Source organism: Podarcis melisellensis (genome assembly GCF_964234715.1).
Source record: "Podarcis melisellensis genome assembly, chromosome: 2".
NCBI classification, from domain to species: Eukaryota; Metazoa; Chordata; class Lepidosauria; order Squamata; family Lacertidae; genus Podarcis; species Podarcis melisellensis.
Window position 1 is genome coordinate 93,591,916 of NC_138529.1, and position 26,807 is coordinate 93,618,722.

A 26,807-nucleotide genomic window follows, 5' to 3' on the forward strand; every position below is an offset into this window, starting at 1 on the left:
ACCCCAGTAGGACTGAGCATGCTCAATGGCCACAGAATGCTGACTGCTGGAAGGAAAAATGGAAAACTGGGATTAGGCAGATCTAGTGGCAGGGAACACTCAGCACTGCAATTTTTTCGTCTGTGTCCCACATGTTCAACCAGTTTCACGAAATGGTGGAATCAGTGCAGTAACTTTGACTGTTGAGAAATTGCAGGCCCATTGGCATTGTGAATGAGAAACCAAATGAACAAGACAATTAAAAATAAAATGCTATGAGGCTACCTGCTCACTTCTAAGTTTTCATACGCAATTATGCCAAGTCTCTATATGCCTTTAGATGAGGAGGAAAAGGCTGAGTGAACCCTCAGATAAATACAGAGTTTCTTAGAACTCTGGCCCGCAGCAATGGCTTTCCAGGGTCTCCAGCAGAGAAATTTCCCAGGCCTGATGCCTTGGGTCTCCCAACTAGAAAAACCAAGGATTGGACCTGGGACCTTTTGGGCTGCAGGTCTTCCCCCTAAAATCTGGATTATGGCGTATGTGTCTGGCAGTGCTCTTTACTACCTGTTTACAGTGCTGCTGTTCAATCTTATCCGTTTTTTAATGGTGGCCATAAATTGCAGATTGCTAGGAGCCACTACATTCTCTTTCAGTGTATTAATTACCTTTTATTATAATCCGGTGGCAATGTTACACAAATAAGCCGTTCTGTAGGGCTGATCTTTCTTTAAAATGTTGTCAAGGAATTTTTAAAATCAATTTTTAATTACTGTTAATGGGAGTCTGAAACTTCTATATTAGCAAGTTATACACACACACACACCCCTTTACGTATTTGCAAGTCCACCTATACTGATAGTACAGGAATCATTTTCTCCCACAAGAAATGTGGAGTGCCGTTTGTGATGGAACTCTTCCCATCTTGTTCACAGAAACTGGCCATGACATTGCTGATAGGATGGTGCATGAGTGGTAAAAAGCAACCTCCACTTTTGTGCATGCACTGGCAATGAAATAAAAGAAGGACTTTCCAATGGAGCTTTGGATAGTGTTCTTGCTTCAACATGGTTTCAGCCTAAGAATGTGGCCACTCCCCCTTGGACTCCTTCCACACTGCTGGGAAGTGGCTGATGGGAGCTGTAGTCCAAAATATCTGTAGGGCACCCAATTGGGGGAGGCTGATAGCAGAGTGAAGTGCCAGTAATTGTAGAGTACTGGGTAGCTTAGGCCCCCATCACATGCAGAGACGGATCCCAACTGCTTGAGTCTTCTGTGAATAAATCACCCATGCAGATAGAACATCAAGATGTCATGTTGGAGCCCCTCAATCTACTTGAGAAGATGGTCCTCAACGTCTGGTATTCAGAAAGATAGAATCCTTGAACATAGAGACTCGTTTTCTTTTGTTATGATGCCTAATGAATTTACCTAGTTCTTTTTAACGTCATCTATAGCCGTCTCCATATCCCAACGAAGTGAATTCCAGATGTTAACTATACATTGCTTCTTTTTGACAACTGTGGACCTGTTGACAGTCAATTTCACTGAGTTATCATCCCAAGTTCTCATATTTTGAAAGCAGAATTAAAACCTGGTTGCCCACTTCCTCTGCGTATAAATATATATCCATTTAAAAAAAAAACACCTTACATCATTATTAAAGACAAAACATTATTTTCACAATCAGAAATCAGGCAAATGAGCATGTGCTACAAAGCTCGGGATTGGGAAGGTGAAATATTGGTACAATTTCTGTCAGAGATTAGGCACCGGGGGTCATGTTCTCATGATATTATTGTGCAGTATCCATATTGCTTTTCTGAGGACAGCTTTTAAAAAAAGAAAAGAAAAAAGAATAATTATTAATTAAGTTACCGTTCTTTTCTCGCATGCTCACTGTGGTTCCCCTCCACCTCCGAAGCAGAGGGAATTGGAGGATGGATGTTGGCATATTTTCCTGTTCCTGAGGTGATAAGAGGGCGCGTGGAAAGGTGGTTGCTAGGAAACCAGCCTGTATGTTTCCCCCCTGAGTTTTCTCAGTGGAAGTAGTAGAAGTGTGGAGCCTGTGCTCAGGTGTAACATGGGAACCTATGACCACTACCCTGAATAATAAAATGTGTGTGCTAATACTTATTCTGCCATCCCTCTTTTTCTGGCCCTCATTTTTTCCCCTTCATGGGTCCATCATGCCACCCCCAAGCTTTACCTCCACAGCATTTTTTCATTCCATCACCTGTCTTTGACAAATGTTCCTCTCTGTCTCTCTAGTGGGCAGCTCTGCCTGGTTGGCCAATATGTTAAGGCAGCGAGACAGTGTATTTTAAAAAATAAATATTTGTTTTCTCTGTTGTTTAATGAGCTTACGTCCTCAACACCATTGATCACCTGCAGCGCATCATTCTTGATGTATGTGTGACATGTTAGTGATGATCTGCCATGAGGCTGGGGGAGGATTAATATGTTAATTAGAATAGGGAGTGATAACCTAAACTGTGCTTTATTTTCCCAGGCATTCATCAGGGCACGAATACTATGACCCAAATGATTATATGGGAGGCATTCATCAAGAAATGGACAGAGAGGAGCTAGAATTAGAGGTATGAGTAATAACTAGAAGCAACCATTCAACATACAAAATATTTTTATTATATTTTCATGTGCCAAGGACTGACCAACTAGTGCTGCAATCAAATTATGAACTTATGCTACCAAAATATATTGGAAAATCTTTTTACTCTGCAATTGGCTGTACAGACAGCAGGAAATTAGTGCTTACTAATTTTAATATGTAGTTAATTATATGTTGTGTAATTAAAGGATTAGAGGTCATGTCCTCAGCTCATAATACAAGCAGCCATAGGTTTCTCCTTATCTGTTCTAGCTATACTTGTGAGGGGGTGAATAATAATTTGGGGAGATAAGGTTTTTATTTATACACTTTTTACAGTTTTGCATCCATGGATTTTCATGTGGGAACACAGTATCAAAAGCATAGTTTTATACTTGTGGAAGATTTCAAAGAGAAGCTGTAGGGTTTTGTGTGTTTTTAATTCTTGTAGAAATGTTTACATCTGAAAGAAGCATGTCTTGCCTCCATTTGTTTACAGCAAAGTGCTTCTTTGTCCTCCATGGCTTGTTATTGTTCTCTCAAAGTCCCCAGTCAAGATGCTTCCCCTGCTATCCTAGACAACATAAATTCAAATCATAAGTTTAGTAAGAAGTACAAAAGTAGAGCAATGAAATATATTTTAAAAAGACAAATAAAGAAATATCATGTGTCTCATTTAGTTTGAGCAAAATCATGGGGCTGGTCACACTCCAGAGGTCACACTTTCGCCTCATGGAATTCAAGCTTTGACTAACTTGCTGCATGGGTTTTAATGAAATTTAAGAATGACTGGCTTAATCTGTCTCCACCTTCATGGTTTTGCTCAAACTGCCACCCACTAAAAGACCTCTCGCTCCCACCCTGTACACAAACAGATAAACAAGGGAGGGGGAATACAAAGTCGCTTGGGCTCATCATTCTAGAAGATAATGCTGAGGTAAATGCCGCTCCAAACCACTTTGAAAATTCCAAAACAGGGGTCCAGATTAACTTCCCATTCCTGCTGAATTCTTATCTCCAGCAAACCCTTACACACAGAAGGTGGTTTTCTGAAAAGCAACAACTGCAATCCAAAAAAGTGTTTCCTTTGCCCTCCCCGATACAGAACAGGGAACTCAACTCAGGCAGTCTGCCGCCATTGCTGAAATGGTATGGGCCTAGTAGGAGCTGGGAAACAAACTGTTGCTGCTATCACTGCTCATAGTGTCAGACAGGTTAAGCTGGCAGGTGTTTCCACATGTGCTCTTGCCAGCCAGTAACTATAGCACGTGCGACTCAAATAATTTCACGGCATTTTATAATTTTGACATTAAGAGAGCACTTAGATTGTTGAAATAATAAAACTGTGTAACAGTACCGGCTAAACATTTAGGAAATGCTTGCAGCTTAAATAGCCTTTCTCTGAAAGCCTTTAAGAATCGTTTCAAACCTGGGAGACTGAGATCAATGGAAAGGGTCAAAGTGTAACAAACACTCGGGCAGCTTCTAGCTGTATTGTTTGCTTATTGACAGATTTGTTTTAAACAGACTGCAGACGCACTTTTTCATTGACTCGAGTCAGAATGCTGAAAAGGATGTAAAATATCAAACCACACCACCTGGACTACTCTCTCCATAAAATACCAGTCCATCATCTAGGCTTTTATGGCCATCCTAACTCACAATTAATGACTTAACAGATATAGTCAACAAGTCCCCTGTGTAAATGACTATAGTTCTTGCTAGAATTCAATGAAACGCAGTAGAATTGCCTAGCAATCTGTACAGGCAGATATTAGTCACAAGAATTGAGTATCTGCCAAGAACAGGCCATTGAAGGCCTTTAAGTTCAGTATCTGAAACTGGCATCTGGTGTTACAAGGAATGCAGCTCCCAGCATATTACACAGCCTCTCTTAAAGCTCAAACCAAAAAATAATAAAAGAACAATGTCATGGCAGCATATCAACGGTTTTCTAAATTGCAACTCTTACTCTGAAGCTTTAATTGGGCCCATATCTTATGTAATATGAGCCATAAAGCCGTTTAAAAATGATCAAGGAAAGAAATAAATAACATTGCCTCTACATACTTTCTAAAGCAGCCACCACAAATACAAGTAGATTTCCATGTTGTTTCAACATACAGGGTAGGGTTGTTAAAGGGTTCACTTACAGACAGTTTAGTAATCTCCTAACAGATGCCATGATAACAAAAAGCAGTTAAAGTGGCTGATTCTTCTGAGAGGTAGGATATCATTAAATGCATTACTGCAGATGAACCTTAGAACATGTACCTTGTCTAGAGCACCAAACACACACAAAAATGTGAGAGCAGTAAAAGTACAGGTCAATCCATCCTTACCAGCCTGATTTTGGGAATGATTTCTCAAAACTAAATTTAGCTGAATTCAGTGGGATTTATTTGCAAAAAGTGTGCACCTGATTGTGGTTTAGCTTCATTTCAAGAAGAGTGGTGACTGATAAGCTTTTTCAGATAGCTTAGTTGGTAGAGCATGAACCTCTTCCATCTCAGAGTTTGAGTCCCAGGTTGGGCAAAAGAATCCTGTATCCAAGTCTATGAGTCTATGTAAAATGCTCAACAAAACTGGACATGGCTGACTTTCTAGGATCCTGGTTTTTACAGTTAAATCTCTGCTGACTGTAGGGAAGCCCATTGGACACAGATTTAATGTCTGTCATTAGAATTTGCTTTCTGACAAAACTGAGGGAAGCATCCAAGCTCCTTATCTTATAGCCCCACTTACTCCAGAGAATTTTATTTCCAGTACAAGTACATATTTTGAAAAGACTGGCTCTGTGTTTCTAAAGTTTTAACCTGCCCCTATAACAGAAGATTGTCTGCAACACAATATAATAATCTGTTGGGCACAAATTTCCATTTGCGTATACAGAGGCTAATTTACTATTATCTTTTATTTTGAAACCTTAGTGTTATGAATGGCCAGAGGCATATAATATCATAGCACATTATGGTATTCTTGTCTCACTGTAAATGGCACTTATATTTCAGCGTTCAGGTTGTTTAGCTTTCTTTATCTGCCACCAGTTGGCGTAGAGCCTGAATAATTTTATGTAATTGTCTTGCATCCATTTCAGTTTCAGAGATCTCATATCTGCACATGCTTTGGTTTTATCGGAGCTCTATATAAGAAAAGGGTAATCTACATCTCAAAAAGTTATGCTAATGCTTACTCATGACACTTATAATATGTATCCTCTTTAGATCATTCCTGACTTCTAAGACAATTAGGGTACAATCATCCTTCACAGTGGCTGCACATCCTCCTTTCGCTTCAGTGGGCCTACAACGGATCTCTGTGCATATTCTAAATTATAATTGCATAATGCACAACATTACTCTGGCGCTGTTGGTTGCTGCTGTCACATGTATTGATGTGAAGAGATGTTCAGGATCCATATATCTGCAGTGACTGTTCACTCAAGTCCTATTTGTGCTCCTATTAGAAGCCCACTTCTACTTGTGGCCTTTGTGCTGGTCACTATGTGTTCAAGTAGAAGTTATTATAGTAGTTGTATAATTTCTTGGTCCATAATACATGGAATATCTGCACACCTTACCATGTTAACCAAAATACGTTATTACTTTTTGAGAAGCAAGTAGAGGTCCGTGAATTATACTGTGTAATGGGAATGAACACCCTAGTACTTGTAGGGTGTGCTATTGTTTTTTGCTTAAGCAAAGTACTTTGCTCCAAAAAGTACTCGGAAAATTAAAAATGTTCTTTGCTTTGATGCTTTTAAAATTTATAGAGTTGATGTCCATAAAATCTTTTGAAGCTTTATGATTACATAAAAACTTTATTGAGGCATAGGCAGCTAGGAAACAGCTGTTCTTCTTTCTGTGTACACAAAATTACCATATCTAGGGTAGCATCAAATCCCAGTTATTTCTACTTCTAACCAGGGCTGGGGGGATATAACCCAAGGGTAAGTCTACATCTAATTACTCATAAAAATTCAGGTACCAAACACCTGCTCTGAGGCTATTCTGAAGGGAATTTTTTACAAAGACCATTTGCCTGAGCACGGTTTCCTCAGATGTGTGTGTGTATTTCGGATATTTCTCAAGTGGCTTACCCGCATACAATATATCCCAAACAGGAGATGTGGAATGAAGCGTTCTGGCTTTGAAGCATATTGAAAAGCTCAAGCTCTCTGTTGAAATACTAGAGAATGAAAAGCAAAAGCATGAAATATTAAAGCTTCTTTGAAACATAAAACATAGAACATCTTTGAAACATAAAACTTGATCTCAGTCCTAAAACATATTTCTTGATTGATCTACATGATTATGATTAGATTAGATTCAGATTGTGTTTATCATATACTGACGTTGCTCAGAATTAAAAAAAAATCAGTGCAGGATTGAATTCGGTTGTTAAAATCAGTGCAATCCGTTTCAGTTATGCAAACCTAAATTTACGGTATGCACTTGAACCCCTCTCACAAAATAATGGCAGTCTGGAGGCACCCAGTGTGTTGGTAGAGTGCGGGGCTCTCTTTGGGTGAATGACAATGGGGGAGAGTGGGCTGCTCCAGGACTAAGAGGAGTGGGAACTATTGGTAAGGCCACTTGCTTGTCTTAGTCTTCACCCAGGTATTTTGGTAAATCAGATTTTTTTTCATTTCATGTTCATCTAATTCTGCTCCAAATTCAAAAGTTATGAATTTTTCCTTAAGGGGAAAAAAAAGCCCAAACTTTAAAGATATCAGACACAAAAGCCTCTGCTGGACCTATTTGTCTGCTCTGCAGGGGCTGTTATGTCTGCAAATTTCATCTATTCTGTCAAAAGTAAAAAAGTTATAGCCACTTTTTAAAGTTTCCCTGTAGTGAATGGGGGACAAAAGAAGTTGACTGGTGGGTGTTGAGCTGAGTCATGGAGCCCCAAGGGCTGCTTTGTCTCACGCTCACAATTCCTTGCTTTCATGGGAGTTCCAGACTTAAAGCTCCCCCATTCACTTATAAACATAGAATTGCAGAGATGGAAGGGACCCTGAGGGTCATCTATCCGGACCTCCTTCAATTCAGGAGTTCAGCGGAGGGAGTACCTATGAATACACAGAATACATGAATTCTCCATTGTACTGTGCACAAGGAGTTATTCTGCATAGTCATGTTGGTGCCATAGCCCTTGCCTAAAGTAACTTGAAAATAGCTTTTTGAAGCAAGACTTCTGCTCCTTAAAATATGTCCTTGCATATTGTGAAAGCAAAGTGAGAAACTGACTGTGCCACGTGGCTTCTATGGCATCCAGATTGCGCAGTCGCCTGTGGTTCCTGCGCAATGTTTACCATCTTGCCAAAGGTTGCAGGCAGCTTTACCTGCAGCAATTGCATGTTGATTGCCCTCTTAGAAGACCAGCAACTGGAGGAACGTGTAGCTACGCTCCAAAGAATTAGAGAGCTGGAGCTCTTATTGGAAGCAACAGAGCACACCGTCTCCACCAAGGAGGAGACAGGGGACTTCCCTGAGAAGGAGGCTAGTTCACCAACACAGGTGCCAGATATATGGAGAAACGTGACTCAAAGAAGTAGGAGGCCCAGGGTTTGCTCTGATTGTTTAGAAATACACAATCACTTTGAGGTCCTCTCCCCTAGCATGGAAGACGAAGAGCAGACTCCATTTGAGGATCTCTCAATCAGGTATATGAAGATGAGCAGCAAAGTCAATCCTCAGGGAATGTGCAGGCGACCTTGGAACGGACAGCTCACGGAAGAACCCCGACCAGGCCTAAGAGGAGGCGTGTAGTGGTGATAGGGGATTCCCTACTGAGGGGAACAGAAGGAGTGATCTGTGGGCCTGACAGGATGTCTCGGGAAGTGTGCTGTCTCCCCAGGGCTAAGATCCAAGATGTAACTGAACGACTGCAAGGAATCATAAAACCCACTGACAAATACCCCTTCCTCTTGGTTCATGTGGGAACCAATGAAACTGCAAGCAATAGCCTCCAGAAGATCAAAAGAGACTACGAGGCTCTGGGCAGGAAATTTAAGCAATTAAATGCACAAATTGTCATCTCATCTGTCCTCCCAGTTGAACGAAGTGGCCCAGGGAGAGAGGGAAAAATAGTGGAAGTGAACAACTGGCTTTGCAAATGGTGTAAACAGGAACGGTTTGGATTCTTAGATCACGGACTGCAGTTTCTTGAAGATGGACTTCTGGCAAGCGATGGGCTGCACCTCGCAACGGTTGGGAGGAATGTTTTTTCAAAAAATCTCAGAAACCTCACCAGGAGGGCTTTAAACTGACTAACGTGGGGGAGGGAGACAGTGCTCCTGAAGGTAGGAGTCTATCAATTGATGAAGATGATCATCCAAATGCCATAGACCAAATGGAGCAGACAGCACGCAGAGCTAGTGGTGGGAGGAAAAAACCCTTAAATAAGAGACACGGGGGGATGATTAATGGACTTCAATGTCTGTACACTAATGTGCAAAGCAAAGCATGGGAAATAAACAAGATGAGTTTGAGCTCTTGGTATAGCAAACTAAATATGACATAATAGGCCTCACTGAAACCTGGTGGGATAAGTCCCACAATTGGAATGTAATAATGGAGGGATACAATCTATTTCAGAGAAACAGACCAGACAAGAAAGGAGGAGGAGTGGCGTTATATGTCAGGGATGTGTATTCCTGGATTTAGAACCAGGATTTAGAACCTCAAAGCCAAAGTGAGAGCATTTGGGTCAAAATTAAGGGAGAGAAGAATAACAGTGACCTCATTGTGGGAGTTTACTATAGATCCCCAAGCCAAACGAAGGACATAGATGATGCCTTCCTGGAACAGATGGCCAAGCATGCAAAAGGAAGGGAGATAGTAGTAATGGGGGACTTCAATTACCCGGATATTTGTTGGATGTCAAACTCAGCCAAGAGCATAAGGTCAAACAGATTTCTCACTGGCCTTGCAGACAACTTCATTGTCCAGAAAGTGGGAGAAGCAACAAGAGGAACAGCCATTTTAGATCTGGTCCTAACCAATGTTGATGACCTGGTTAGTGGGGTAGAAGTGGAAGGATCATTAGGCACGAGTGATCATGCTCTTCTGAAGTTTACTATACAGCGCAAAGGAGCAGCCAAGCATACTAGGACTCAATTTCTTGACTTTAAGAAAGCCGACTTCATAAAACTTAGGGAAGTGCTGGGTGAGATCCCATGGACAGTAATGCTAAAAGGAAAGGGAGTTCATGATGGCTGGAAGTTTGTTAAGAGGGAGATAGTAAAAGCACAACTTCAGGCAATACCAATGAGACGGAAACATGGAAGGTGCCTAAAGAAGCCAGGGTGGCTATCTAAAGAACTTTTAACTGAGTTAAGATTAAAAAAGGATGTGTACAAAAAATGGCAAAGGGGGGAAACCACCAAAGAGGAATTCAAACAAATAGCCAGCACATGTAGACACAAAGTCAGAAAAGCTAAAGCACAGAATGAACTCAGGCTTGCTAGAGAGGTTAAAAGCAACAAAAAAGGCTTTTATGGGTATGTTCGTAGCAAAAGGAAGAACAAAGAAACAGTGGGGTCACTCAGAGGAGATGGTGAAATGCAAACAGGGGACACAGAAAGGGCTGAACTCCTCAATGCCTTCTTTGCCTCAGTCTTCTCCGATAAAGAAAACAATGCCTGACCTGAAGAATTTGGAGCAAATGATTCAGCAGAGGAAACACAGCCCAGAATAACTAAGGAGATAGTACAAGAATACTTGGCTAGTCTAGATGTATTCAGGTCTCCAGGGCCAGATGAACTGCATCCAAGAGTATTAAAAGAACTGGCAGATGTGATCTCAGAACCACTGGCAGTCATCTTTGAGAATTCCTGGAGAATAGGCGAAGTCCCGGCAGACTGGAGGAAGGCAAATGTTGTCCCTATTTTCAAAAAGGGGGAAAGAGGGGACCCAAATAATTACCGCCCAGTCAGTCTGACATCAATACCAGGGAAGATTCTGGAGCAGATCATTAAGCAAACAGTCTGTGAGCACCTAGAAATGAATGCTGTGATCACCAATCGTCAGCATGGATTTCTGAAAAATAAGTCATGTCAGACTAACCTGATCTCGTTTTTTTAAAAGAATTACAACCCTGGTAGATGAAGGGATGTAGCCTACCTTGATTTCAGCGAGGCATTTGACAAGGTGCCCCATTATATTATTGTAAAGAAGCTGGTAAAATGCGGTCTTGACTATGCTACCACTCAGTGGATTTGTAACTGGCTGACTGACCGAACCCAAAGGGTGCTCATCAATGGTTCCTCTTCATCCTGGAGAAGAGTGACTAGTGGGGTGCCACAGGGTTCTGTCTTGGGCCCGGTCTTATTCAACATCTTTATCAACGACTTGGATGATGGACTCAAGGGCAGCCTGATCAAATTTGCAGATGACACCAAACTGGGAGGGGTGGCTAACACCCCAGAGGACAGGATCACACTTCAAAACGACCTTGACAGATTAGAGAACTGGGCCAAAACAAACAAGATGAATTTTAACAGGGAGAAATGTAAAGTATTGCACTTGGGCAAAAAAAATGAGAGGCACAAATACAAGATGGGTGACACCTGGCTTGAGAGCAGTACATGTGAAAAGGATCTAGGAGTCTTGGTTGACCACAAACTTGACATGAGCCAACAGTGTGACGCGGCAGCTAAAAAAGCCAATGCAATTCTGGGCTGCATCAATAGGAGTATAGCATCTAGATCAAGGGAAGTAATAGTGCCACTGTATTCTGCTCTGGTCAGACCTCACCTGGAGTACTGTGTCCAGTTCTGGGCACCACAGTTCAAGAAGGACACTGACAAACTGGAACGTGTCCAGGGGAGGGCAACCAAAATGGTCAAAGGCCTGGAAACGATGCCTTATGAGGAACGGCTAAGGGAGCTGGGCATGTTTAGCCTGGAGAAGAGGAGGTTAAGGGGTGATATGATAGCCATGTTCAAATATATAAAAGGATGTCACATAGAGGAGGGAGAAAGGTTGTTTTCTGCTGCTCCAGAGAAGCGGACACGGAGCAATGGATCCAAACTACAAGAAAGAAGATTCCACCTAAACATTAGGAAGAACTTCCTGACAGTAAGAGCTGTTCAACAGTGGGATTTGCTGCCAAGGAGTGTGGTGGAGTCTCCTTCTTTGGAGGTCTTTAAGCAGAGGCTTGACAACCATATGTCAGGAGTGCTCTGATGGTGTTTCCTGCTTGGCAGGGGGTTGGACTCGATGGCCCTTGTGGTCTCTTCCAACTCTATGATTCTATGATTCAGAGTGGCTTGCAACAATATCATATACATATACAGTGGTACCTCTGGTTAAGAACTTAATTCGTTCCGGAGATCTGTTCTTAATCTGAAACCATTCTTAACCTGAGGTACCACTTTAGCTAATGGGCCTCCCACTGCCACCGCGCTGCTGGCTCACGATTTCTGTTCTCATCCTGAGGTAAAGTTCTTAACCCGAGGTACTACTTCTGGGTTAGCGGAGTCTGTAACCCGAGGTGTTTGTAACCTGAGGTACCACTGTAATAGAGGAATCACTGACTTACAGGACATTTAGAGGGCAAGGTTTAATGAAACCCAGAATTGCCAACTCCTGACATTGCCCCACCATTTATTTAATTCTTTAATTGCATTTATATTAGGGTTGCCATATTTCAAAATGTAAAAACCTGCTGAGTAGGGATTTGAACCCTGCTCTCCTAGTCTGACACTCTGTGGCCAAATCATGCCCCCCCCCCAGTCTTCTAAAAGCAAAAGCTAAAGAGCCCCTGCCTCCCTCCCTCCAAGTAATGTTAGCTGCTTATTAAGAAGGGGCAAAAGATTTATCCTGTCCATGCTGCAGACAAGATGGTGAGTGGTGCCATTTACCAGGCACATATCGCACACATGATCAGGGATCTGTAATTCGTTCTTGTTTTGTTTTTTAAAGGAAAAGGCAGTAACTTTCCTAAACATAAATTAGATCCAGAGTTTACTGACTTCATTTCCATTTGCTTGATGAAACCTAAAGTACTGACTCCAGCAACTGTACTTGGCTGACATTATCTAATCTTCCATATTGATCAGCTTCAATCCTCTTTTTTAAAAAAAATAATGGCAGAGCCTTAGAAATATGGAAAACTTCTGCCATTATACTGATGCGTTCAACCTTTCTGTAACAAAAGAAAGCACAACGAGAGAGTGTGGAGCCATTCACAATAGTGCCTATTGATTGAAAATCATTTAAATACCATCTGAAATGTCACTGACATTTACTGCTCTGTTTTTTTCAAAACAAATTACACATGTTGACAAGTAAATAACAAGAGATTGCTTATCGTGGCAGCTGTCATCTAGACATGCCAATAAATTATTCATATTGGTGAGTTTTATTGTCTTCCCCCGGTGAATGGCACCGCGGGTTGAAATTGAGAGATGCTCAGAGGCAAGACTATTATGTTATTAGGACTTTTAATGCATTAATACCAGGAGGAAGAAGCCAGCAATCTCTCTTTCAATCGGAACACAGGGTGTGTTTTTCCCCTTTGCCTCACAAATGTGGGAATTTTTAAATGGCTTCCAAGCTCATTATTACAGCACTGTCTGTGTACTGCCAGCTTAGTCAAATACTTAAAGCAGTTCTAAGCAGTGAATAACCAAAGACTTGGGGTGGCAGGGATCCTGCAAAGTATTAAGCTGTCATTTTAGTCTAGTTTATCCAGAGATCCAAAGGACTATGTAAAAAAAGTTGGTTGTTAAATGTTGCAAATTAGTAATATTGTTTTGGAAACCATGATTTCCCTTTCAGTTTCCTTATTCCGAATCCCCTCATTTAGGGGAAGTTCCGACTTTTGAAGTCAAATGTGACTGTGCAATTGCCCACTTACATATATATTGGATTTGATAGTGCTGTGGCCATTGTCCCCAGTTCTTTAAACAACTCATCTCACACCAAGACCCGTTTAAGATCAAGGCTGGAATCCTGGCCATGTTTACCCAGGCTGTTGATGATTTGGGGAGGTGGGGAAGGGTTAGAGGGATTTTTAGGGGATAGGCATTGCTCACCCCACTTAACTATTGCGTGATACAAGCAGCATGGGAGTTAGCAGGTTTGAAACTGTGGTGCCCACTTGGAGAAGGAGATTGCAGCATTTGTTTTTCAAAGATGAGGGATGAGATGCAAATTTCGCATGATAAGATGGGTGATACTTTTGAAGCATACAGTCGTATCTTAGTTCACAAACGCCTTTCGAGTCTGACGTTTTGGCTCCTGAATGCTGCAAACCCAGAAGCAAGTGTTTGCAAATGTTCTTTGGAACCCGAATGCCTTCCATGGCTTCTGATTGAGTGCAGGAAGCTCCTGCAGCTAATCGGAAGACGTGCCTTGGTTTTCGAACATTTTCGGAAGTCGAACAGACTGCTGGAACGCATTCCGTTCGAGAACCAAGGTACAACTGTATTTACATTTGATTGTAGAGGTCTGGAAAACTCTTCAAAGTAGGTTTAACCCCCACCCCACCCCCAAAAAAGGTATATAAAAGAGCATCCTGAGGCCTACCAAAGTACTAAACCAGTCTTCCACAACTTCATCCTCTCCAGTTATTTTAGACTACAATTCCCATCATCCCTGACCCATAGGTCATGCTGGCAGGGGCTAATGAGAATTACAGTCCATATGGAGGGTACTAGGAAAACCACATGTCAGAATTCAGCTCATCAGTATTTGGATGGCACAATACTCATTATCTGCATTGGGTGCAGAATTTCACCACTCTGTGCTGAATTTTGACAATACAAAGGTATGACATTTAAATGGCAAAGCACGCTCAAGCTGTAGAAAGCCATTAAGCCATTTTTTATGATACTGCTGACTTTGTTACTTATGTAATTCATGAGACTAAAATGTAAGGTTGTATCCAATATTAACCCTACTTAAAGTAGACCTCCTGGAATTAATAATTGTAAATTAGTCATTCAGTTGATACGATGAATTTTGTTTGATAACACCTTATAAATTGCTCTGCTATCATTTTTGGTGAAAGGTGGTCTAGAAATCAATAACAATAACGTGTGTAGTTTATAAATTAATCTCCCCATTTCATGCAACTAAGATTAGAAAGAAACAGCTTTTGACTTCCTCACTACCTTGCTGCAGGCCACTTTTTCACAGACCATGAAACAACTTCCATCTCAAGAACAATGAAAGGTTGTAATCTGTGCCATCCTTGTTTTCTCAGTGCAACGCTAACACTAATGTTTTCACTCGCCCAGCCTTTATGTGCCTTTATGGGGATGTAGTCATGACTAACTTTGCCTTGAAGTATTTGGATTAGAGACTATTCCAGAATTGCATTGCACTAGTCTAGAGAATGCTAAAATGTGATTAGAGAACAAACAGCATCTCCCATTACAGAAATGCATAGATTTAGCATTTATTTATCAATCTTTATCTCTCTGCGCTAATGATGTTACTGTTCCTAGGGTGTTGGAAATGTAGGAAGACTTTGGTTCCAAAGACTCACTTGACAAATATTATAGTGGAGGCACTAAAAATGGGGGGGGGGGGGTTTGCCACTTCATAAGAGATGGACCATTTTTCTTCTATATGATCAATAAGAGAGTCTTATTTCCAAAACGACTGCATATTGATAGAAGAGCCAGAATTGCCCTCTGTATTGATCGTGTGTCCATAATCACTTCTAGTTCAGTAAATTAACATAGTGCAATCTTTTAAAAACAGAAACTATAATGTAAGCAAAATATTTCCACATATTTAAAAAAAAACAGACATTCACCAGTGTCTCATTCCTTTGCCCTAGGAAGTAGATTTGCATCGAGTGAACAGCCAGGACAAGTTTGGGCTTACAGTGTGCTACAGAACTGATGATGAAGATGATATTGGCATTTATATCAGTGAGGTGAGACCAAATATAATGCCTGCCTTTTGACTGTAGTTGTGAAAAAGTCATTTCCCCCCTGTCAGTTACATTTCATGTTACTTCCAAAAGCAAGTTTTAATGTAATATCAAATAATTTTCCTACATTTCAGGCACCTATTTCTGTTCTTTTAAGATCAACATTAGAAGACCTATTCCAGATGTACCCACTTTCAGATGAGTGGCAATCAGAGTTGGTGGTTCCAGTCGTGAACATAGGGAACATAAGATGCTGCCTTGTATTAAATCTGACCATTGATTGGCCCATCTAGACCAGTATTGTTTACATTGACCTTTCTTAAGACTGGTAACCTCCAGATGTTGTTGGATTGTCATTGCCATAATCCGTGACTGTCTGGGGCTGGGGGGCTTGTACAAAACATCTGGAGGGCACCGGGTCTACGTTGACTGGCAGCTGCACTTTAGGGTTTCAGGTGGGAATCTTCCCCACCTGTACCTAGAGATGCCGGAGATGGGACCTAGGACCTCTTGCATGAAAATCATATGTTTCCTAGTAAAATAGTGCAGTGTTTCTTTCTCAGGTTGGGGAACCTTCTTCAGCCCAAGTGTAACTTTCCCCTCAGGGCAAATTTCTAGGGGTGACATGCATATGTGGGCAGGGCCACAGGCAAATAATGTGGGCAAAGCAATAAATGTAAATTGTATGTTTGTGTCATAGGCTAGTTTCTTCACACTCACACACCCCTCTCTATCCTCTACCCAGACAAGCAAGAAGAATTATTAGAGGACTCATTCCACCTAGGCAAAAACACACAACGAGAGTCCAAGGCTGGGTGGAGGGGCATGGTTCAAGAGGGTGTGGGGCTTGGGGGCAGGTAGAAAGGCCTGGGGTCAGCATTTGAGCCCTGGGTCTGCGGTTCCCCATCCATGTCTAAGAGAAACAAGAAGGATTGTGAACTATGTGTAAAGGCAATCTCAGATAACATGCCAGTGGTTGGAAGTACTCAGGGAAGAAATGCTGCAAAAAGTAGCCAACTTTCTGCTCTTTTGTAGATTGATCCCAACAGCATTGCTGCGAAAGATGGTCGCATCAGAGAGGGCGATCGTATAATTCAGGTGAGTTTATGTTATATGAAATCCTATTACAGTTTCTTCAGTTATCCTATTATGTGACATTTCCGACCGATGAGCCAGTGTGGCGTAGTAGTTAGAGTGTCAGACTAGAACCTGGGAGACCATGGTTTAAATCCCCACTCTGCCATGAAACTCGCTGGGTGACCTTGGGCCAGTCACTGCCTCTCACCCTAACCCGCCTCACAGGATTGTTGTGTGGATTAAACAAGGAGCAGGGAGAAGCATGCCAGGCACCTTGAAGTCCTTGCGGGGGGGGGGGAGGTGGGCTAGAAATGCAGTAAGTAGAATAAAATATATAAGAAAATGTATTTCAAAAGTCCCCAGTATAAATATTCCCCCAAATAAGTCTTTTGATGAAATACCTGAAGGCCAGATGCTCGCAGTTTAGGGCAAATGCAGTCGTGTTTACTTTCATAGATCAGCCATGAAAGCCAAAGTGTTGCCTGACAGCATTATGTTCGTGAGAAACTACCAATGGGGACAGTTCAACAGTCTCTGAACACTGGCCTAATGTTATTGAATTTGCCATCATATAGCGCTTTTAGCAGGCAAAGAGATTTATCATCTTTATTTTATTCAGCCTCAAAACAGCCCTGTGAATCCCAGTTGTCACATTACTTTCTGATGCTGTAAAGTTTATGTGGCAGGAGCAGGTATTTATCTTGCCAGGGCAAAGTTTTAAATACTAGAGCCTGTCCTGCCTTGGAAAAAAGCAGCACTCTCTATGCGATGAGGCACTTAAAACGAGTTGCCAGTCAAAACTGTTGATTTAAAGTTACATGTTCTGCCAGATCCCTGTCCTGCCCCCAGCCCGTTTCATGAAAACCTTTACCCTCAGAGAAATAAGTCTGTGTTTTTCAGCTTCATCTAACTTTTTTGGGGGGGGAGGGAGGAGGGAATCTATTTAAAGGAAATCAAATCATCCAGAGCACTTCAGTGCTGCACAGGAAGAATCCTGGCAAGCCACACTTCTTCAAAAGCCTAATGGAGGCAATACTGATTTAGAGTTGTACCCAACAAAGTTGTCCTGTTCGCACCTCTATCTCCCCACATCCCAGCCAAATCTGCATTGGAGGGTTGGGGGAACCTCCAGAACAGATTTGGGGTACACACAGGGAGAAGGACTTCCATTGCACAAGGAGAAGTTCTTGCATGAACAGGATGACTTCATTGGATACAACCCCGAACATTCTCATAATAGGCATTTCAGGAAGCATGAGGTGTTGAGAAGCTGGTATGAATGAAGCTTCAAATTAAGACCACACACCACGTGTCCACTTCATAATGGCCACTGTACTTCCTTCCCCCACCCCAAAATAACAAGTGATCTATTTTCTAAGGTCATTTCTTTGGAAATAACTGGGCAAAAATAACCGCCACAGCATTATTTAGAGTAGGTGCTTGGTGACCTCTTTACATAAAAAGTATCTCTGAGAGTTGGGTGTGAATCATTTCCAGTGAGTCTGAAGGGCACTGACCTTGGTCAAGGCAGGCCAGTGGCTTTATGGGTAAACTTAGAATTGAAGTCATGACTCTGACATGAGGCTTTCATTCATTTCAGTGCAGCTGGTTCTGAGGAATACTCCATATGAGGCAAATGTGTCTAAACCCAGACTAAAATTCTCTGCATAGAGTTGCATGGTTTTTAAAAATATAAGTGCACTTCACATATAATTTCTGAGTTCTTTCTTTTGGATTTCTATATAATGGGATTTGAATTTCTTTCTCCAGATTAATGGCATAGAGATACAGAATCGTGAAGAAGCTGTGGCACTTCTTACCAGTGAAGAAAGCAAGAACGTTTCCTTGCTCATAGCAAGGCCAGAAATTCTCCAGGTGCTGCATCTGATTATTATTAGTTATTGTTTATACAGCACCATCAATGGGCATTGTGCTATATAGAGCACGATGCTTCCAACAGTTGAGGGTGGTAGAGCTGGGTGAGTGAAGGTACCGGTGCATCAGTATATGAGAGCAGAGAAGCTAGGAAGGGTGAGGCTACTGAGGCTACTGAGGCTACTGAGGACATGGTGCTAGAGTTGCAAGCAAACAGCACCTTCAGATAGTGTGTCCCTGGCCCTTACTGACATGTTACTACACAGGATTCAGAATAAACTATCTGGCATAGTGCTGATTATTGTGCAAAACTGCAACCATGCAGCCTCACTATGTCCCAGTCTCACTCATCCAGCATTAGCTAGCTATGTGCTGCAATAGTCCAGCTGTAGACCTGACCAAAGTGATTGTCCGTGGTGGATGGGGGACTGGCATTGACCTCCCAGCAGTGAAGTTGCTGCTGCTTAATGGGAGGGAGAGTGGGAGAGGCAAGGCAGTGAGGAGGTTGGCACTGTGCAACTCCCCTGCAGGGCCAATGCAGTGAGGCTGCTGCCAATGCATTTGCACAGCACTAACCTCCCCACCGTTTCCCCTCCCAAGTTCCCTCCTGGTAAGCAGCAGTGACTCTGCACCCAGGAGGTCAGGTAAGCATCACCACCCCACCATCTGCTACTGGCGACAGCGCCCATGCCTTGTGCATCATGCTGTTTTTAGCAAGCCAAAATTATTGCCTGTTTTATGGTAGTGCTGCATTACTATCGCATGCATGCATTCCCAACGCATCTGGATTCTTTAACTCACCAACAGATCTGTTTCTAGGAATTAACGAGGGTGGAGGAAATTATTTTCCCATCACATAAAACTTCATAATGCATTGTGCTTTCTGTCAAGAACTGGAATATCCTTCTGCGCTTCAGATTCACATCAGGCGAGGAAGGAAGCACAACTCGTATGCTGAGGTTGTTACAAGTTGTGCATGAAATAAGTCAGATTCCCAGAAAAGCAGTTCTTAAGTTCCCTTTATTTATTGAGTCACATCCGCATAGCAATATTCGGTGCATTTGTTTTGTGTTTCTTCTCCTTGTAGCTGGATGAAGGATGGATGGATGATGACAGAAATGATTTTCTGGATGATTTACACATGGACATGCTGGAGGAACAGCACCATCAGGCAATGCAGTTTACTGCCAGCATGCTTCAGCAGGTAAATGTCATTGTACTTGGTTAGGTGAAATACCTTATTGTCAAACCAAAGTCATGCTGTTCCCTGGCTCTTATTTAAGCATTGCATTAAACATTTCTTACATATGCTGTGAGCACCTCCTAGGATGGAAAAGAACAGCTGTCTCTGAATAAGAATAACTGACAAGAGAACATCCTACAATTCTAGAATTTCTTCACTGCACCCTCATTACTTAGTTTCTTTTTGAGCACTGTCCATATTATGTATGTGGTTGAGGTTCTGCTTTTCCACCTGTCCCAAACATCTTACAATGCATCATTAATCCCTTTGGTCTTCCAACCCAACCTCTTATCCTGAGTGACGGGGAAACTGTATAAGGGCATCCACTAAACACCATAGGACGCTGCTGTCCACTGAGTCAGACCACTGGTCAGTTTAGTTCATGATTGTCTGCACTCACCAGTAGCAGCATTTCAGCCAAGGGACATTCCCAGCCCTCAATGGAAATGCTAGGGGTTGAAACTCAGACCTTCTGCATGCCAAGCAGGTGATCTGACACTGAGCTACAGCTTTCCACATTTCTTCACAGAGATTTGAATTAAGGTCTTCTGATGCAACATTCCTCAAATGCAGAAAAAATAACAATATCCAAATGTTATAAATTTGTTTTCTTTTATGTGTTGTGTAGTATTTCGGGTTCTTTTGAAAATCTGGTCCAAATATTAGATTCTTAAAAATTGGGGAGGAGGGGAGAATACACCCAAGATCAATCCAAAAAGTATATCACCATCTGAACTATGCATTTCCTAGGTAAAAAATGAAATTTCCACTCCTAAGTAAAACTAAAAGAAGCACCTTTCCTGCAAAAACTCATTATTAGTGTTCCTCGTGACATGTTCCAAGTGGACCATACCTATTTCATCTATAAGGATTAGGAGTGTGTGTGTGCAATTTATAGAAGAAAATCTGTAGAAGAAAATTCTGCAAATAGGGAAAAGAAAATTAGTTTGCCTATTATATTTATTTGCATTTTTTTCTTAACGAATGTACTTTTCTTGATGACTTTAGAAGAAGAAAAATGAAGAGGATGGAGGCACCACAGATACTGCCACCATTTTATCAAACCAACACGAGAAAGACAGTGGCGTGGGGCGCACCGATGAAAGCACTCGGAACGACGAAAGCTCGGAGCAGGAGAACAATGCCGACGATCACACGACTTCCTCAAACACCCTGGGGAGCCAGAAGAAGCTGACCTACAGCCACGACACCCTGGGCAGCGGGGACATGCAGTTCAGCAACGAGTCGTTCATTTCCGCTGACTGCGCCGACGCCGACTTCCTCGGCATCCCGGTGGACGAGTGTGAGAGGTTCCGCGAGCTGCTGGAATTGAAGTGCCAGGTGAAGTCCACCAACCCGTACGGCCTGTACTACCACAACAGCACTCTGGATATGAGCAAGAGTGACCACGAGAGCGTGGACCGGGAGCTGGAGATGCTGAACGAAGAGCTGCGCAACATCGAGCTGGAGTGCCTCAACATCGTGAGGGCCCACAAGATGCAGCAGCTGAAGGAGCAGTACCGAGAGCCGTGGATGCTGCACAACAGCGGCTTCCGCAACTACAACACGAGCATTGACGTCCGCCGGCATGAGCTCTCAGACATCACCGAACTGCCAGAGAAATCTGACAAGGACAGCTCCAGCGCTTACAATACAGGGGAAAGTTGCCGGAGCACACCTCTCACCCTGGAGATCTCCCCCAACAACTCTCTGTGCAGGACAGCAGAAGATCTCAATTTGCAAGTCAGCGAAGGAGCAGAAGGGTCTCAGAAAAATTTGCTGTCTAGCCCAGAAAGTCATGAATATGGCACAGCTAAAGCTCACCCCAAAGATGCTGAGCAGCTGGAAATCAAAGAGAGGAAAGAGAGCGACGGAAGCAAAAGCCCAGCTCAGCCCCCCAAACCAGGCAGCTCCTACTTATCTCCCTATCACCACTCTCCATATAAACATGCGCACATCCCTGCCCATGCCCAGCACTACCAGAGCTACATGCAGTTGATACAGCAGAAGTCGGCGGTGGAGTATGCGCAGAGCCAAATGAGCTTAGTGAGCATGTGCAAAGACTTGAACTCTTCCAACCAGAGCGAGCCCAGGATGGAATGGAAAGTCAAAGTCAGGAGCGATGGGACCCGTTACATCACCAAGAGACCCGTGCGGGACAGGTTGCTGAGAGAGCGTGCCATAAAGATCAAGGAGGAGCGCAGTGGCATGACGACGGACGACGATGCCATCAGCGAAATGAAGATGGGCCGTTACTGGAGCAAGGAGGAGCGGAAGCAGCACGTCGTGAAAGCCAAGGAGCAGAGGAAAAGGCGCGAGTTTATGATGCAGAGCAGGTTAGAGTGTTTAAAGGAGCAGCAGGGGGCCGAAGAGAAGAAGGAAATGAATATCATAGAACTGAGCCACAAAAAAATGATGAAGAAAAGGAATAAAAAGATATTTGACAATTGGATGACAATCCAAGAACTGCTGACCCATGGCACAAAGTCACCCGACGGCACAAAAGTTTACAACTCCTTCCTGTCGGTGACTACTGTATAATCTCCCGGTGCCAAAGTTGTGTACATAAAACCCTACCGATGGGGTAGAGATTCCTGCCTCGTTAAATGTGGCAACGCTCCCTCTCTTTTATTGTAAATAAAAGACACGTTCATTGGCTTTATACTTCAAATACTGAACTCTGGGTGCAAAAGAGGAGAGAGAGAGTCATCCACCCCAAATCTCTTTTAAGGCAATACGGAACAGACAGACCTTATTTGGAATACCAATAGTACCTTTTTTTGTAACGTGTTACACTTTTACATAAGATGTTTTAAATAACAGGAAAAGCATATTAATCATACTTACACAGGTAATATCTTTTTAATCTATATTCATATTTTAAAAAGGTTACACATGCAGAAACTCAAAAGACAACTTCAAATATGTATTTTTAACAAAGCAGTATTTTGCAATATATCTTTGCTCTTGTGCTCTTTTTCTGCACAAGTTTCTGTTTTATCAATATTTTAGCTGAACTACCAAACTCTTGATAGAATCATTTTGCAGTAATGTACACGATTTCTCAAACCAGTTGTGTCTTTGGGGTTGTGCACTCATACTGCTTCGCTTTATGGCACAGCATGCATGCCCAATTTGTGACCTACCAAGCCCGGTGCAGACCACTAGCCAGATATTGAGACCTGTCCTGTGCTCAGTTATGCACTCTGGGTGGGCTGTTTGGCGAGTCACAAGTTGTAAAGGTCTCTGTGTTGTGACTGCTGCGAATGTCTGGGTAGCTGCAGCCCTCTTGCAGGGGGGCGAAGAGTGGTGGTAAACAGCAGAGGCAGCCAACTACCACAGCAGTTTGGGAACCGAGGACAACTAGGCACTACACTAAGCGCATTATGCACACAACCCCTTAAGAGTCCTGGCTAAGAGCTACACACTTTTATTTTCTTTCTTTGCGGTTTCGGAAGGAAGTATGTAGGTAATCACTTGAAAGAGCAGAAGCAAACTGCTGCATGGTGCAGCCCTGAAACACTTTGAAGCAAGTTTGCCAAGGCTGTGGGCCTGTTGGAAGAATGTGCATGTGTGTCCAATGTTTTTACAAGGCCGTTTTGTGTAATTTGAAATGCCCATTGTAGTAGCTGTCTGCTTTGTAGATTTGAATGTATTGAAATTGAAAGCAGTTTTCATGAAATCATGACTAGTTATAAACATTAACAAGTAAATGAAGTTAAAAAAATAAATTATTGTTTTATATTTCATATCCTTTGGCTTTTTTTTAACCTTGACCACCTTTACCACAATGCCTTGTGTAAGCTGCATTGTTAGAAATTAGATTTACCTGGCTGAATGGAATGATGTACATTATTTCCTGGGATTACTGAAACTGAGTTTAAAAATAGGACAGGTATGGATAGCAAGCAGGCTGATGGCAGAAATTCAGCTCCTGAAGCCCCCATGCTTGGAATCACCCTTGTGGATTAGTCGGAAGAAAGGTTTTCTAATCTACATAATTGCAAAGAATGAAGCAGCCTTTTTCAGAGAACTAAACTTCACTGCTTGTCTTCTCTTCCTATTTTTTAAGTCCTCACACAAAGAAATTTTTTTTAAAAGGTTGATTCGCAGTTGCTGCTTTTCAGATTTCAGCACACTAAATTCCAAATGAGCCTTCCGAAAGCTTGAACAAATTAAACAATCCTATTTGCATGCTGTGCTTAAAAAACAAAAACAACCATCAGCTGCTGTTCACTTCTTCATGTGTCAAAAGTCAATGAAGGATTCTGGGTTACGTCTCTGACAAACCTTTTGGGGGAAGTCAATTCCAAGCTGAGAACCATACTAGATGTGACGTTATTTGTGTAATTAGCTATTCTGCGGCTGCTTTTTTTACTATAAATACTCAGGACAGTGAGCCAGATTTTGGGGGAGGTGTCTGCCCATGCAGCAGTCGGCAACCCCACACCTGCTATGTAAAAATAATAATCAGCCACATAAGGACTAAAGATGTGAATAACATCACTTCTAGTTTGGCTCGGAGAACACTTCCTTTAATTCCCTTGTCGTTTATGCTTGCTGCAGGAATATTTGTGCTGACCCCAGTGGCTGTATTTTCCATTCGGAGGGCCCAAGCCCTCCCGATTCTGTAAGGGAGCCTTGGCCAGCCTGGTGTTTTTGTACTACAGCTCCCAAGGCCGTACTGGCTGGGGCTGATGAGAGCTGTAGTCCAGAACACCTGTCAGACACCAGACCAGCATTTTGCACTGGGCCCCAAATATCATTAAATGGTAGAGAAAGTTGGAGCAGCGCTGGCAGAATCTTCTTGTGTGTGGCGTCACTCTAGTCAGCTACATTTTCCAACAACAAGATAGGGCAGCATGCAGAGTGCCTGCATTTCAGGGAAAGCTGGGACAGCGAAAAGGGAAGAAGTGTGAAGGGGTGTGCATATCTGTGTGCTCACACATGCACGTTCACATTCCTCGGTTTGGAAGGCAATGCGAATTAGTATAAGGGTAAAAAGCTTCACTATTTAAGAGTATATAGTCAGGTATCTGTGTCTTGAATCTATGTGATTGGTACTTGAAAATAGGAATGCGTCCCCGTACATTACTGTTCTAGGTACAGTGGTACCTCTGTTTAAGTACTTAATTCATTCCGGAGGTCCGTTCTTAACCTGAAACTGTTCTTAACCCGAAGCACCACTTTAGCTAATGGGGCCTCCTGCTGCTGCCGTACCACGGCACAATTTCTTTTCTCATCCTGAAGCAAAGTTCTTAACCCGAGGTAATATTTCTGGGTTAGCGAAGTCTGTAACCTGAAGCGTATGTAACCTGAAGCGTATGTAACCCGAGGTACCACTGTACTAGCTCTCGTCTCTGTCTAAAGCTGCAATCCTAAAGACATATATGTCTGAGAGTAAGTCGGCATAGGTGTGCATAAGATCACACTATAAACTGCAGGAAATTATCTTATCCAGAAATAAGCAGCGTGCTCTGCAATTAGGCATGTTTACCGATGCAATATTTATAGCCAGCATGCCATCACCCTGCCAAATTGTGACGTGAAATGAGAAAACCCTCAGCCAGACCTAAAAACACAATCTTCCAGTTGGTTTTTGGCTTGCTCAACCACCCCAGCCCACCCGCTTCAAATAAAAATGTGAGTTCTCACACATTAGGGATCACAAACAAGAGGTAGGCAGGCCTGTGTATTGCCTAGGGACTAGTGGTTGGAGAACTAATTAGGATTATAAACTGGAAGTATGTAAATTAAACCAAATATAATTATCTGCCAGTGGCCTTTGGAAATAGGTTACAGGATACTTGTTAGCAAAATTGCTCAAATGCCTGGAAGCCACACAAAAGCAGACCATCAGCAGTTTAAACTCCCTCTTTTATTTTGTTTTCGGCAGAGTCCTCCTTGTAAGGAACTGCATGGAACACAAACTAATTAAGAAAAGACACCATTAACCGAAAGGTGATGTACAAAGATTGGAAGAGTGTAATTCTTCCCTTTACCTCTCCCTATCCTAATCCTACAGATTTGATTACATTTAAATTCCTTGCCACACAAACGACAAAAGACAGAACCTTGGATGCTGTCGCTTCCCCCTAGGATCTCTGTTTTTCTTGCATCCCTTAGAGGAAAGAAGCTAATCCTGATGAGCAGGCTGTTTTGCTGCTGAAACAAACATTCCTGTGATGCAAACTTTTTTAAATAGCATCACTACACTTTATTCTGAAAGGGCATTTACAGAACCAAGTAAAAGGAAACACACATAATGCATGATCCTTAAAAACAAGGAATTCCCGCCGCCACCACCCCAGCACGGCAAAAAAAGAAAAACATTTTTTCTTCCCTAAGGATAGAACTACACACTGCATGTACCTTTGCTTAATGAAACCCAATGGCTCTGCTTGGAGGGAAAACATAGCTCACAGGTGTGGAAGGGGGCACTTTGGGAACAGGGGGGGCAGGGGGCTTAGCCCTCCCCTTCTACCACCTGCCAGGTTCACATTCAAAATAAACCACAAATTGCTTTTCTTCCACAGAATTCCAGGTGCATATTTATATTGGTAAATACATGTATGGAATCCTGCGGCTATCGAGATTTTGTTAGCAAATGATTTTGTTACGTGTTGTTCTATCTAAAGGGGTTGTCTGCACAATCATTTTTGAGGCTGAAAAGTCACATTATGAGCAACTGCTTAGCTTTCAGTAGCTTGCAGTTGGACCATGTGGGAATTGTTTAACAAGGCCACTCTTTTTGTGTTTATTCGTTTATAACCTGCTTTTCTATTTCCGAGCTGCTCACAATTAAAATATTAAAGACAGCCATATACAACATATTAAAAAACATAGAGCCAGTCTCAAGAAAGGAAAAACAATGAGATGAAACGATTCTACTTTTCAAAGCGTTGCATTTCAGACTGGTAGGTTTACACACAGTCATGCTTTGCAATAATGGCCCGACAGAGATGCGTTTCCAGACATGGGCCTTCTCCAATAAGCCAGAAGCAAATTCCATCTCTCTGCCATGTGGCCTCCAAGAGTTGGGGACACACATTTTCCCTCCACACTTAACACCTGTGTACCCACGTTGCTAAAGTAAAATGGAATTTGTACCTTAGTGGCTTTCTGGCC

At 42.4% G+C, this 26,807-nt stretch overlaps 1 protein-coding gene across 3 annotated transcripts in view; it reads left to right on the forward strand.

The window, feature by feature from the left end:
• The window catches only part of PDZRN3 (PDZ domain containing ring finger 3), a 177,050-nt gene extending 153,620 nt beyond the window's left edge, over window positions 1-23,430 (forward strand). For all 3 annotated transcript variants that reach the window (XM_081901455.1, XM_081901456.1, XM_081901457.1), the window contains 6 exons: window positions 2,492-2,579; window positions 15,389-15,487; window positions 16,520-16,582; window positions 18,332-18,436; window positions 19,524-19,640; window positions 20,688-23,430. In XM_081901455.1, the coding sequence (XP_081757581.1) occupies window positions 2,492-2,579; window positions 15,389-15,487; window positions 16,520-16,582; window positions 18,332-18,436; window positions 19,524-19,640; window positions 20,688-22,220 (2,005 nt within the window). In that variant the 3' untranslated portion in view covers window positions 22,221-23,430. The remainder of the gene's footprint in view (window positions 1-2,491; window positions 2,580-15,388; window positions 15,488-16,519; window positions 16,583-18,331; window positions 18,437-19,523; window positions 19,641-20,687) is intronic.
• The last annotated feature ends 3,377 nt before the right edge of the window (window positions 23,431-26,807 follow it).